The sequence below is a fragment of the Westerdykella ornata genome, assembly GCF_010094085.1.
Source record: "Westerdykella ornata strain CBS 379.55 unplaced genomic scaffold EI97scaffold_3, whole genome shotgun sequence".
NCBI lineage: Eukaryota > Fungi > Ascomycota > Dothideomycetes > Pleosporales > Sporormiaceae > Westerdykella > Westerdykella ornata.
In genome coordinates this window covers 1,736,360-1,749,035 of record NW_022986853.1, presented here as the reverse complement: position 1 = coordinate 1,749,035, position 12,676 = coordinate 1,736,360, and the positions used below count along the sequence as shown (strand labels likewise).

General features: G+C 53.8%; 6 protein-coding genes across 6 annotated transcripts; 4 read left to right on the top strand and 2 right to left on the bottom strand.

The window, feature by feature from the left end:
• Positions 1-1,855: 1,855 nt before the first annotated feature.
• EI97DRAFT_430822 (uncharacterized protein) lies at positions 1,856-2,451 on the top strand. The gene is made up of 2 exons (XM_033797782.1): positions 1,856-2,109; positions 2,179-2,451. Exons 1-2 carry the CDS (start codon positions 1,880-1,882, stop codon positions 2,303-2,305), a joined length of 357 nt encoding a protein of 118 aa, XP_033657349.1. The 5' UTR covers positions 1,856-1,879; the 3' UTR covers positions 2,306-2,451.
• Positions 2,452-4,047: 1,596 nt separating this feature from the next.
• EI97DRAFT_371291 (uncharacterized protein) lies at positions 4,048-5,179 on the top strand (the record flags this gene model as incomplete). Its single annotated transcript, XM_033795280.1, has 2 exons — positions 4,048-5,078; positions 5,131-5,179. The coding sequence occupies 2 exons, from the start codon at positions 4,048-4,050 to the stop codon at positions 5,177-5,179; spliced, it is 1,080 nt and encodes a 359-aa protein (XP_033657348.1).
• Positions 5,180-5,369: 190 nt separating this feature from the next.
• Positions 5,370-6,623, top strand: EI97DRAFT_187478 (uncharacterized protein). Its single transcript, XM_033793565.1, has one exon. It carries the CDS (start codon positions 5,661-5,663, stop codon positions 6,288-6,290), a length of 630 nt encoding a protein of 209 aa, XP_033657347.1. The 5' UTR covers positions 5,370-5,660; the 3' UTR covers positions 6,291-6,623.
• Positions 6,624-6,956: 333 nt separating this feature from the next.
• Positions 6,957-8,448, top strand: EI97DRAFT_370499 (FAD-binding domain-containing protein; the record flags this gene model as incomplete). Its single annotated transcript, XM_033795236.1, has 2 exons — positions 6,957-7,215; positions 7,277-8,448. 2 exons carry the CDS (start codon positions 6,957-6,959, stop codon positions 8,446-8,448), a joined length of 1,431 nt encoding a protein of 476 aa, XP_033657346.1.
• A 185-nt stretch (positions 8,449-8,633) lies between these two features.
• EI97DRAFT_499168 (DUF423-domain-containing protein) lies at positions 8,634-9,496 on the bottom strand. Its single transcript, XM_033802594.1, has 3 exons — positions 9,301-9,496; positions 9,046-9,217; positions 8,634-8,898 (listed from the first exon to the last, which is right to left on the bottom strand). Exons 1-3 carry the CDS (start codon positions 9,439-9,441, stop codon positions 8,882-8,884), a joined length of 330 nt encoding a protein of 109 aa, XP_033657345.1. The 5' UTR covers positions 9,442-9,496; the 3' UTR covers positions 8,634-8,881.
• A 194-nt stretch (positions 9,497-9,690) lies between these two features.
• EI97DRAFT_464985 (protein arginine N-methyltransferase HSL7) lies at positions 9,691-12,675 on the bottom strand. Its single transcript, XM_033801451.1, has 4 exons — positions 12,353-12,675; positions 11,703-12,300; positions 10,090-11,615; positions 9,691-10,036 (listed from the first exon to the last, which is right to left on the bottom strand). Exons 1-4 carry the CDS (start codon positions 12,470-12,472, stop codon positions 9,860-9,862), a joined length of 2,421 nt encoding a protein of 806 aa, XP_033657344.1. The 5' UTR covers positions 12,473-12,675; the 3' UTR covers positions 9,691-9,859.
• Position 12,676: the final 1 nt, after the last annotated feature.

The following is a 12,676-nucleotide window of genomic DNA, read 5'->3' as shown; positions in this document are numbered from 1 at the left end:
ACACATTATGGCAACGAGAGACTGACAAATCCATCCACTTTTTGGGATTCTTGTATCACAGTTCTGGCACGAACACGAGCTTCGAACAACCCCAAACGCCATGTCCTCAGGTTGCACTCCCGGCTGTTTTAGGAACTGGCCTATGGGGTTGGTTGGGAAAACGGGCAATTTCAGCGCAAGTTATCAGGATGGGTCCAGTGGTACGTTTGCATGCTCGATAACCTTAGGCCAAATCTCAATGAAGGGTCAGCTTTGTTTATCTCCAAGGCAGATCTTATCATAAATATCCAATCCATTTGGCAGATTCCATCATTCTGGGATACTGCCCTTCGCCGACACAACGGATGCTAGTCAAGAAAAACCAGTGCCTGAATCAGTAGACGATCAAACGACACTTTTTCCAGGTCCAATAGCAAAGTCCTGCAAATACTAGCTGTGGAAGATCCCGCAATACGTTTCGACCATAGTGCTACCTGTTTTGGCTTCGTTGGCTGATGTGCCCTTATCACAATATCAGAGCACTCGCTCACCATACAGATTGGATTTTAATCGAGGGATAATAGGTCAAGCTAATGGATAGCCTGCTCTATCTCCCAGGCAGGTGAAGAAAAGCCATGTATCTGCCGCGAGGTTCCATCATCTGCTCCGCAAACATGATCGCTACATAAGTGGACTGGGAACAGCAAACGAAAGAGAAACTTTCACAGACTCGTCAGCTACGGAGGCGACGAGACAACTGTGAAGAAACCTCCACTCAGAGTCTTCTATGCCGCTATGAACTGCGGATACATATCACAGTTTTGCTGTCACAAGTAAAAAACAGTATTACTCTGGATCACAAAGCTTACCTGCAAGCACTTCCCCCTCACACCGCCACTTTTGCAGCCCCAAGGCCATCTGGAGTGATTCTGCCCCTGGAAGATGAGGCGGGATCATACCTCAACCAGAAATACAGCGAGGACATCCTTCAGATCCCAAGTGGGTCTCGTCGCGCTGCACGACAACCCGTCATCCGTCCCTGGTGGCTGATATGCAAGACACCTGTGAGTGTCACTTCTCGAACGAAGAGAACTCCTCATATCCCAGTCTACATTCTGTGGACTGTGACGGCCACTAACCATCCACTGGATGAAGGAGGACGGTGCCGAAGAACCGATTGTCAAAGTGGCCTGATATTCGCACAGTGTCTTTTGGAGCTGAAAAGACTCGGGCACTTGGGATTAGGTTCGCTGTATCGGTAAATGAGCCTCAAACAGTTAAATGGCCAATCGTACACGGGTAGATTTCGAGGGAAGTCACTTGGGCAGTGCTGTCGTGAAAACGCCCAAGTGGATTAAAGAAGCAGATAACAAGGGAAACGATTAACCAAGCGCTGTGGCCACGCCCTTCAACGTTTGCAGTGGGGAGTTTAGTGCCAAACGTTCTCCATCCCGGGTTCGCGCTCTCAGCGATTTGGATTGGTACATGGTGTAACCTGGGCAGCTTGCGGAGAAGTCGACTTCTGAGAACTTTCATTGGAACTAAACTATGGAGCTAGACGTTGATAAGAATTCTTTGCACGACGACCTCGCCGTATCATCGATTTGATTAGGGTTCAGACATGTGCTCGAGGTAGGATACATATGCGACGCTTCACCGCTGAGTATCCGGGCGCCCTTGGTTGATTGGGTGCCTGAACTGGAAGAATCTAACGGCGTTGACAGCGATAAGAGTCGGAGAGCTTGGAATAGTCTAACATGATATACTTAAGTGTTGAAGTGTGCCCACTCGACTTCACCAACTTGCTCCTTCCAACTTGCACGTTACAACACCAACATTGCTGACGCAGCACTTCAGAAACCTGAACTTGCAAATACTTAAACGCCGAAACATCAGCACGATGAAGCTCACTTGCGTCTTCCCACTTATCTTTGCCTTCATTATCGCCGCCTTGCCCACCGGAGAGCCTCCGACCTCCTGCGGACGCATGCTCTTACGCGACCGAGTCTGGGGAACCTACCCGGACGCAGCAAACTTGACGACGGACGGGAACTGCCACCACTGGAAGTACAAAGATTACGAGTCATGGGTCTACTACATTGATTCTCACTGTCTATGCACATTCCACAAGTACGTCAACGTAGATACCGCAGGCAGTGTCCTGTTATTCGCTTAGGCAGCACACTGACAACCAGAAAGGAAAGATGACTGTTCTGATACCTACAAGACGGTCAAAACGGACAGTGCCAATGTTACCTCGGGTACAGATTCCTTCATCAAAGGATTCAAGTGCACAAAGCTTCCCTCTATCCATGACGGCAACTGAGGCGCATCACTTGCCGAAGGTCGGTGAATCTTGAGGAATGCATCTGGGAGCGGTCGGTAACGAACGGGCTTTGGCGGGGGGACTGACTGATGGTCTTTCACTGAGGGAACGGATGGAACGGCGAGATGTGGGAGGTCGGATACCTCATTCCTTCTATGTTGGCTGTTGACAATGGAGTTCTGTGAACATCGTCCTGCTATCAAAATCGTGAACTGGCTTCGGCGTGACTCTTCGAACCCAACGACGTGGTCGGTTACTTATGAGGGCCGCAGTTGTTCGCCGTCTGGAAGCTAATATCGAGGGAAGAGCAATGCTGTGAGGTGAAGTGAGCGTTTCTGGCAACGTCGGCGGTGAAGTTGGAACACATGGGCACACTCCTACGGACTCTCACTACGTACCCGCCTGCTATCTCCATCAAGTCCCACGTCCGGTCTTCTTACCCAAGAGACCCCAACTGATTACCAAGTCTTTCTTTTTTCAAGTCTTCTTAACACATGAATCGCTTCAAATTCTTACTGCTTGCCTTTCCACTCACCATCGCGGACGTGTATCCGGACAGCAAGCCAGCGACGGAGATGCACGGGAACTGCGGTACCATTCAAAACCGCTTTCGGATGGGCGAGCTTCTCCGTAACGATACGAGAGCTTGCCACTCATTCAGATCGCCTGCTGTGAGCTACGAGCTTCGGGCAGACTGCGTTTGTGACTTCTACGTGTGAGCTTATTACTTTGCCCGGAGCAAAAGTTTTGCGCTCTGTTCTCGCTGATAGGTTTAGGGATCACCAGTGCATTCAGATCATGTTTACCATAACGGGTCCAAGAGCGGGCGAGACATCCGGTGCGGGAGCAAGGAGCTTTCGATGCGAAGACAGGCGATCGGTATGTTTCGGACTGGGGCATATCCATGGATATCTTGTTACTAACTGAGCGGACAGGGTCGCCAACAAGTGAGGAGTCCATCGTCTATACAACACTGAATCGTATGGCAACAAATGCTTGAGGATGCCTTCTTTCTGATATGGAGACTGGACAGATCAAAGAACGCCCGAAGGGCTGGAAAGGAGGTAACCTGAGCATTTTAACGCCAAATCGGAACTGGGTGTTCGGTTTGGCTGCGTTATGGAATGATTCTTCCGGCCTGTAACATATCCAGCCGGGAGTACTTGAAGTAAAACTACTAATTGCCAGGCGTAACCATGTAGTGAGAACCGCATAGGTGCCCCAAAGTAGACACCCAGGAGTCTCGTCCCTGCTCGCCAGACATAGTGAACTCCTGGTGTCATGGGGGCGAGTCTAGGCCTCTGAATCATTATCAGCAAGCGGGAAAAAGGCAGTTTTCAAAGGCCATCGACCGTTTTCCTTCGACTGACGGCAATGTTGCAACGGTTCAGTAAGCGGAGATGGTCGCGACGATGGATTGGGAGAGTGGGCCCAATTATAGGACTACTATGTAAGTGCTGTGCCACCACAGCCACACCAAACAGAACCCCTGGGCAGCGCCCGGACATCCCGACACCAGGCTGGATGCTCTTCACACTCTTCCCCTGCACTCTCACCTCTGCGTTCAGACGAGCAGAATACATTGCGTACAACAGTACCAGCTCGGACAGTCACCGCAGCATGACCGCGCAAGATCCCAGCGAGCAACTGACGTATCGACGGCCACTCCTCCTTCTCCGCCGCCGTTGCCAACCGCTGCCCATCCTCCCCCGTCGCTCCGCTGATTCCCGCACACTACCATGATGCGCACTACGCAGCAGTGCCAACTGGTCGCAATTGCACTCATCCTCATCGTCGCCGTCTTCTTCTTCCACCAGAGTTGGAGCGATCTGGACGATTCACCAGGCAACGTAAAGGCAGGTGGAGGCGCATACGAGGCAAAGGAAGAGCCAGGAGACGCTCTAGAAGAGCCATCGGGCAATTCTCAGAACTGGAAACAGGTGGTTTTGGATGAACTGGCGTCAGCGAAGAAGGAGGCCGAGGCCGAGGCCGAGGCCGCAAAGTCGACGAGCAGCACGCTCAGTATACCTCCGTCAGGTATCAGTACCTTGCGCTATCAGGCACTAGCCACGACCAGTCCGGTCCCACGGATACCTCATCCAGACCCATCCAGGATTACCCCGACATACGACCGTGTGGTTGTAGTGGGAAGACTCGACAAAGAAGACACCAGATGGGTCTTTGATAAGCTTCCAGACTGGCAACATGCCGTCTATGTGATTGACAATCCGAGCAGTGCGAATATGCACACCATTATGAACAAAGGACGCGAGGCCATGGCCTACCTTACCTATATAATCGAGAATTATGAGACACTACCTGCGACTATCGTCTTCGTCAAATCCCACCGAGCCCGATTCGTGACAAAGGGCCACCATGAGGGTGCTGGGTACGACGCGGTGGAACTGCTCCGCACGTTCAACATCGATTTTGTTCAGCGGAATGGCTACGCAAGTCTCCGGTGCGCTGAAAGCAGCGTGGAGTGTTCACGCGAAGACCAGCCGTTCGTGAGACCGTGGGAAGATGTTGGACTTCCCGATAATGTCATGTCGGAGGCCTGGCGAATGCTGTTCAGGACACCCAAGGTCCCCAAGAAGGTTGCAGGCCCCTTGCCTGGAGAATTTGCTGTTTCAAGACAACAAGTGAGGAAGCGGCCTTTGTCTGAGTACCAACACTACCTCGACTGGTTGATTCGAACGCCGTTGGATGATGAAACATCTGGCAAGGTGTTTGAGAAGCTGTGGCATGTCATATTCGGACAGAGCCCGATATAGTAGGTCTTTCGACTTCCGGATGGCAGAAGAGCCGGCTAACGCAAAGCTTAGCTGCCCTGAAACAGCTCAATGCTACTGTGACCTCTACAAGAAATGCTGAGCAGCTACCATGCAATCCTCCCGAGAGACAAAAGCACCTCAAGCGATCAAGACCTACAATAGCAGAGGTCGCTTCGAAGCATGCGTTCAGATGTCTCGAAAGTGCTTGGACTTGAGCTCCTCATTAGTTCCTCGCATGCGCCTCGCACCGCCGGAACCATTCCACAGCGCCAGGGGAAAGGCGAATGACACCAGTGTGAAGCCTGGTAATTCCAGTTGCACCTGAAGCTCTCTGCCGCCCTCCACAGTCGCGAAGAGGATTCTGATCTTGGTACAACCGACAGATCTTGTCTGATCGAGCGTGCTCCAGTCAATACGCAGACTCACGTGAAACGCTTACTAATGCTCCCTAGGTAGGACCTGTTTACGCAAGCTGGAGTTGCCTAGGGAGGCTCCCTCAATAACAGATATATAAAATCGACCGGGTACATTGTTGCCACTATTTGCAGTCGCACCAGCCAATAGTCCAATTACCTCCCAAAATGGTTGTCACCGAACTCGCTCTCCTCCGCCTTCTTCCTCCAACGACTGTAGGAGACGCAGCCCTCCAGTCCAAACTTGCCAACGCCAAAACTGTCATGGAGAATTTCACAAAACGCCGCTTCTACTTCGCCCAACAAGTCGAGGATCCGACCCTCGTCTACGTGATCGGAGAATGGGACTCGCTGACCCAGCACATGGACGAGTTCATTCCATCGGCATCAAATCAGGCGTTGCTTGAGAGTTTGAAGGACGAGTTGACCGTGGAGTGGCTCATCCATATCCATGCACCGCATGCAGAGCTTCCGTTACCGAAGCCGGGAACGCCCACGTCAACGAATGTCCTGAGTATTGAACGGCATTTTGTGAAGGACGGAGAAAAGAGTTTTTTTGCAAGGGTCTTTGAAGAGGAAAAGCATCACCTGCAAGAATATGTCACTGAAGGGCGCATTGGAGGGGGATGGCGGGCCGATCCACAGGATGGCAAGGAGGAGTTCGTTCTCTTGTGTCCTTGGGTTGACGTGGAACAGCACACTGGGTTCGCGAGGATAGAGGGGTCCATGGAGTATGGGCGAATTCGAGAGGTTGTGAGTGATTTGGAGATTCGACATGCCAGAATCATCGACCTTTGATGCATTTGGCTAAGGGGATAAGAAACTCGGATTCCAATGGAGCATCCACACGCATTTTTGTTACACATAAAGCACCGATGCCCACACATGTCGGTGCAAAGACTTGTTCCCTCATTTTACCGGCTCGACCAATTCTGTAAACCGCCACCACGAAAGGATTCATACAACTCCATTCGAAAACATGCAGCGAATCCGATCGCAGAGCGTATTCCATAGCAGCTGTCTACCCCAGCACTGGATGCCCCTGGCGGCGCTGCAGGGTTCTGGTTAATATCATGTCCGTGAAAGGCCGACCACTCACAGCGATGCACGCCCTGCCCAACGTCCACGACCTCGCTTCTTCGCTTCCTTCCGACCCCCCACAGTCTCCAGCATCCTCTCCTTTCCCCTTTCCCCTTGCTGCTGGCTGCACCCCGTGCGAGATGGGCACCGGAGCAGGCGGAATATCCACGGGTGTCTCCAATTACCCCAATTGGCAGCTGCCTGCAATACCCCTGGGCGCGTGGGCAAGCGCGATGCGGTCCGAGGATGCGATTCACCAAGGTCTGTAACGTACTTCAAATACGGTCTCTCCTCGCTGCGCAACCGTCGCCGTTTTCCTTTCCCCCTCCTCTATCCCATTGCACCTTCCATCCTACGCTCGTTTTCCTCCCCTAGAGTCCTGTGATGGGAAATACTCCAAGCACTGCCGTCCAGCAATGCCTCACCAACGCCCTCGGTGGTAACCAGGCCTTGCTCGCCCACAAAGACACCCCTCTCTATCAGCTCGCCCACGTCAAGCCCTACAATCTCGACATCCCCATTACACCCGCCGCAGTCACCTACCCGCAAACGGCGGAGCAGGTCGCTGCCATTGTCAAGTGTGCGAATGATTTCAGCCTCAAGGTCCAGCCGCGATCCGGCGGCCACTCGTACGCAAACTATGGTATGCCCCATACCTGTCCCTGAAAAAATATATTCCGTCCAGATTTTTAACATGATCCCAGGCATCGGCGGCACAGACGGCGCCATCGTGGTCGACCTGAAGAACTTCCAGCAATTCTCAATCGACAAGTCCACGTGGAAAGCCACCATCGGCGGCGGCACACTCCTCGGCGACGTCACCAAACGCCTGCACGACAACGGCAACCGCGCCATGGCCCACGGAACCTGCCCGCAGGTCGGAATCGGCGGGCACGCAACGATTGGCGGCCTGGGACCCACGAGCCGGATGTGGGGGAGTGCTTTGGACCACGTCGAAGAGGTGCAAGTCGTGCTCGCCAACTCGACCATTGTGCGCGCCTCGCAGACGGACAATCCAGACGTCTTCTTCGCGCTGAAGGGTGCGGGCGCGAGTTTCGGCATCATCACCGAGTTCACGGTGCGCACGCAGGCGGAACCAGCGGAGTCGGTCCTCTACTCGTACAGCATCCAGGTCGGGGCCGATGCGAGGCGGAAAGCCGCGGCCTTTAAGAAGTGGCAGGCCCTCATCGCGGACCCGACCCTGTCGCGGAAATTCGCGAGCCAGTTCGTGCTCTCCGAGCTGGGCGTCATCATCACGGGGACGTATTTCGGGCCGCAGAAGGAGTTCGAGGCGCTTAACATCACGGCTCGGCTGCCGCACAACGATGAATCGGTCATCGTTCTGAAGGACTGGCTGGGCGTCGTGAGCCACTGGGCCGAGGACGTGGCGCTCGAGATCACAGGCGGTATCCCGTCCAACTTCTACGCCAAATCGCTGGCCTACACAAAGGACGATTTGATCCCCGACGCCGCCGTCGACAAGCTCTTCGACTACATCGACGGCACCGACAAGGGCACGCCCGTCTGGTTCGTCATCTGGGACCTCGAGGGCGGCGCCACCAACGACGTCCCCCCCGACGCGACCGCCTACGGCCATCGAGACGCATTGTTCTACCACCAAGCGTACGCCGTCAATCTCTTCGGCAGGGTCAATGACAAGATCAGGGATTTCCTCACGGGGTTCAATCAGATTGTGACGGATGCGCTGCCGGGGCATGAGTTTGGCGCGTATGCGGGCTATGTCGATCCGGCGCTGGGGCAGGCGGGCGCGTCGGCGTACTGGAGGGGGAATCTGCCGCGGTTGCAGCGGATCAAGGCGGCGGTGGATCCGAAGGATGTGTTTCATAACCCGCAGAGTGTGAGGTTGGTCAAGTAGGTGGAGGGAGCGGGGAGTGGGTGCTCGGCTTGTCGGAGACTGTGTCCTCGGTACGCTCACTCGAGTAACCTTGACACACTCCTTGGAGCATGATCGTGAGATAGATACCCCTTTACCATCGAATAATGTATCCTCAATTTGAAAGTTGGGTTTAAGTACGGATGATGACGTGAGAAACGGGTGCTCCACTTCGGCCACTAGTTTTATTTCAACGACATCCCTTCGTTTTTCGATCTGTCCACGAGGTGAGAAGGGAAGTGAAGAGGCGACATGCAAGAAGTACAAATGACCTTCAATGTCATTGTGAGGTGTGGAGAGTCGATTCATACCCCGACGGGACGCCGTCACTCCCACCAAACTGGGGCTCTATACTTACACGCTAACCTACACTCAACTCACTCATCCCATCCGCGAGCATCCCTCTCTCTTCCCTCTACAAAGTACCATAACATACCCCTCCCATCACCTCCATCACCCCCATCCCACCCTCCACCCTCAAGAACCCCCTACCCTCAACCCCCTGCCCCCCTCACTGACCAAACCTAGGCACAACCACCCTCCCCCTCATCCCCAAAACAACCCAACCCCCCACAAGACACAGCCCCCCCAACGGCGTAACGGGCCCCAAAAACCTCCACCTCTGCGGATCCAGCACAAGCAAGTACAAACTCCCACTAAACAGCGTCATGCCGGCCGTAAACAATCCCATGGCGAGAGTGTTGTGCGGCGCGACGGCCGAGGCGAAGGTGAGTGCTACCGAGTGCAGGAGCTACAGTAGTTGCATAGATATGTTAGGAGAAGAAGTGTTTATGAGCGGGGTGGGGGGAGGATGGTAGGTTGGGATTGAGTTACCTGGTACTGCGCCGCCGTGTTCCAGTTTGCGAGTTTCTGCGGGTCGGCGATGCGGCGCTTGAGGCCGTGGGCGCCAAAGGCGCCGAGGAGGACGCCGGATGCGCCGTACAGGCATCCGATGGCCCAGAAGGGCGGTGGCATGGCAGGGAAGTGGAAGCGAATGTTCGATTAAATGGGATGGTTGGATGCGTGGTGGTGGGTTGTCTTTGAAGTCGGAGTGGGTTGCGGAGTTTCGGGGGTGCTCGGACGCTCTAGTGATCTGTGCTGAAGCTCGACTTTGCAAGACTGCAAAATACGTCGCTCTTAAAATAGGTACACGTAAAGTAGCCCCGTATAGAGACGCTGAACTGGGTCGTCCATCTTCACAGTGACAAATCTATAACCCGCTATGGCGAAACAAGTCAAATTGTCCTGAAAATAGGGTATCATAACGGCGTATATGTGTTTCCAACAACCAAAGCAGTAGCCTCCTGTAGGGCTATCGTCGAACTTCTTCAAAAGCAATCCCCCTGCGTACAGCCGACGATTACAACACCCAGAAACAGTGGGCACAGCTCTCTCACATGAGGCAGCCGCTTGACTTGCTCGAATGCAAATCCGAAACTGCCAGCCGGATGCGTTCGCCATTGACGAAGATGAAGCTCTCTACGAGCCATTCGTACCACACTTTGCGGTCGTCCGTCTGTCGCCACATGCTTATTTGCATCTCGGAATTGGCAGGGACTTGCATCGGTGTCTGCTCAGTCATCAGCCAGCTTGTCAGATGTATTCGATATAACGCACACCCACCTTGAGAGGGAAGAAGATTGGAAACCAGGAGATCATGTCCTTGGACTTCTGCTCCATGGTTACCGGATTAGTGCTAAGCTCGACGCTGCCTTCACTCCCACTGTACAGCACCGTCTCAAAGTATCCGGCCAACCCATGGCAGACACCTTGCTCCTGGATAGGGAAGGTAAGGCTACACGATCGAGCATTGTGCTCGTTGGCCCCATCACCGCCGGTGAATCCTCCGCCGCCGCCGATCGCAGATCCCCCTCGTCTCAAGGACGACTGAGCGAGAATCGTTGGTGGACTCGGGTGGGTAAACTTCCAAGCAGTCTGTATGTATGGCCTGAGCGGAGGATCCAGATTGAGCTGGTTGGGTTTTCCCCCGCTTGACAGCTGGGATTGATACAGCGCCGGTTGATGCGAATCGATGGAGAGGAAATCCATCTGCTGTAGCATAACCACCCAGGGTATCTCGAAAGCACCTGCATCGACCGTTGTGCTCCGATGAGAGATATCTGCCCAGAGCCGAGGCGTTGCAATTGGCGTGAAATGCGCCGTATAGCTGGCCGGTATCGATATCCCGCAGTCTGGGTTCAACACGTGTTGGACACCATCCAGACATTCAGGCGAAAGCTCATTATCAGCGAAGCTGCCCAGCAGTTCGCTAACCAATATGTCCACCTTGCCAAAGCTCCCATCGGCCAGGGAAGGTCCCTTCCAGGCACGCATGTCAGTCTTGACTACTGTAACCTTGCGCTGCCAGTCCTGCTCATTGTGACGCTGCAGAAGGACATACGCATTTGGGTTCTTCTCAACTGCATAGGCGCGAACGGGGACCCCCGAGCTTTTGCTTGCATTCAGTGCACGAGTAACGAGTGGGCCGCGGCCGGCGCCCACTACAGCTACTACTACCGCGCCGTCGTCTGAGCTTGTCGGTTTCCCTTGTGCCTGCCAATCTCGCAGCGCCTGAGCAATGGCGCGCTCATACCATTCATATTTGATGGGATCCTTTTCAAATACTTCATAAGTAATCGACTCGAGGTTGTCAGAGAGTGGTTGTAGAGGGCTCTGTAGGTAGTCCTGAAAGCCACCACCGAATCTCTCAATAACAGTCTTTGGTGGCTGGTTACGCTGTAAGTAACGGAGATAGCTGAGATGAGGAGTAGGGTCATTGTTGTTACTCTTCTTCCTGGCGTTCTTTCCCATCAGCGCGGCCTCTGCCGGTGTAGGGGATGGTGACATGGATGAGCGGGGTGTGGGAGCATCAGCGGCAGCTTCTGGGGAAAGGTGTCCAGTCGCGTAAGACATGATCAAGTCCGGATCATCGACTCCTGGTAGCGGTCCAATATCTGCAAGAAGAAGCCAGGGCGCCTTTTGCAAACGCATCGCCCGGAATATGAAGGCCTGGTGAGCCTTGGACAGCACGGAGGAGCCACGAGCATTGATAAGAAATGACGATGCGGGTAGAATCAGCAGCCGAATTGGCTCGGAGTACCAGCGGGATTGGAGAGCCAACGAAGGAAGACGGCGAGGAAGTTCGAGGGCTGGACAAGGTCAGTACCATAGCAGTGGTGGTGCAGGGACTTGCCCTGGGCGCCGACAAAAATGAATTTTCTACGCCTTATACTTACCGATTGAGAGCCTGGCATGATATTTGCAAATGGAACGGATCGTATTCCAAGCGTCCCAGGAGCTGAATAGGCCAGCTCGCCCCTTTCCAACATTTCTTTGATTTTGGTACTCCGCACGCGTAAAGCTCGCTAAGTCACCAAGGTCATCTAGCGCTTCCTCCAAATCGGACCCATCCATCGGCATCAAGATATGCAACTGTATGTATGACCCAGTTGCAAGGGCTTCCTTTATTGCGCGTGCATACTGCGCGAGACCGTTTGCGCCATGAGAAAGGCGAGGTCCTGGCACGACGACGGTGATGGCTCCACAGAACGCAGCATAGGCAATCTCCAGATTCAAGACCTGGCGGGAAAGATAGGCAATCACGGGATCAGGCGAAGACAAATCTATCCAGGAACTCGTGAATGTAATGAGCTGAGAAATGCTGTCACTGGGCCCAAGGTCAGTATCTGCGCTTTGCAGCGCGGGTATGAGGGGTAACGGTTGGGCATCCGACGGGAGGGCAGCTTCAGTTATGGCCTGATTATACGAGTTGAGAAGACTGAGGACGCGAGAGTGAAAGTGGGCGTTCGTGATGGGAGAAGTGAGCATGTCGTACTAGACTGGAGTCAGCAGTGACTTGCAACGCCGGACGTATTCATGTGCATACGCCCAAATCCTGTGCATGCTGAACCAGCTCCTCAGATACAGGCATGGCCCGCTTGGTCTCGTGGTGGCCAATGTAAAGTATGGGCATATTGTCCTCCATGTTGCTATGTGTATCGTCCATGGGGGTAGTGGGTGGTACAGTAGTGTTGGCCAGTCCACGCTGCGTTTCAGCGTCAGCTCGTCAGGTACGGTAAGGTATCTGTGTGTAAGCGGCGGTTGGCACAAGCAACCGCAAGAAGCAGCTGGTGGAGGAAAAAAGGTGTCGAGTCCATTGAGATGCTTGCTGGTGGGTGGAACCGACCACAGGGTGGTCTCAATTTGTCGT

Bases quoted from the DNA above. Each gene is read 5' to 3' on its own strand.
- EI97DRAFT_187478 (XM_033793565.1), top strand. From the start codon at position 5,661: ATGGTTGTCACCGAACTCGCTCTCCTCCGCCTTCTTCCTCCAACGACT.
- EI97DRAFT_464985 (XM_033801451.1), bottom strand. From the start codon at position 12,472: ATGGACGATACACATAGCAACATGGAGGACAATATGCCCATACTTTAC. The intron at 12,301-12,352 runs GTATGCACATGA...ACTCCAGTCTAG, and splicing joins AGCATGCACAGGATTTGGGC to TACGACATGCTCACTTCTCC. The intron at 11,616-11,702 runs GTAAGTATAAGG...GACCTTGTCCAG, and splicing joins TCATGCCAGGCTCTCAATCG to CCCTCGAACTTCCTCGCCGT.
- EI97DRAFT_499168 (XM_033802594.1), bottom strand. From the start codon at position 9,441: ATGCCACCGCCCTTCTGGGCCATCGGATGCCTGTACGGCGCATCCGGC. The intron at 9,218-9,300 runs GTAACTCAATCC...CAACTACTGTAG, and splicing joins ACACGGCGGCGCAGTACCAG to CTCCTGCACTCGGTAGCACT.
- EI97DRAFT_430822 (XM_033797782.1), top strand. From the start codon at position 1,880: ATGAAGCTCACTTGCGTCTTCCCACTTATCTTTGCCTTCATTATCGCC. The intron at 2,110-2,178 runs GTACGTCAACGT...ACAACCAGAAAG, and splicing joins TGTCTATGCACATTCCACAA to GAAAGATGACTGTTCTGATA.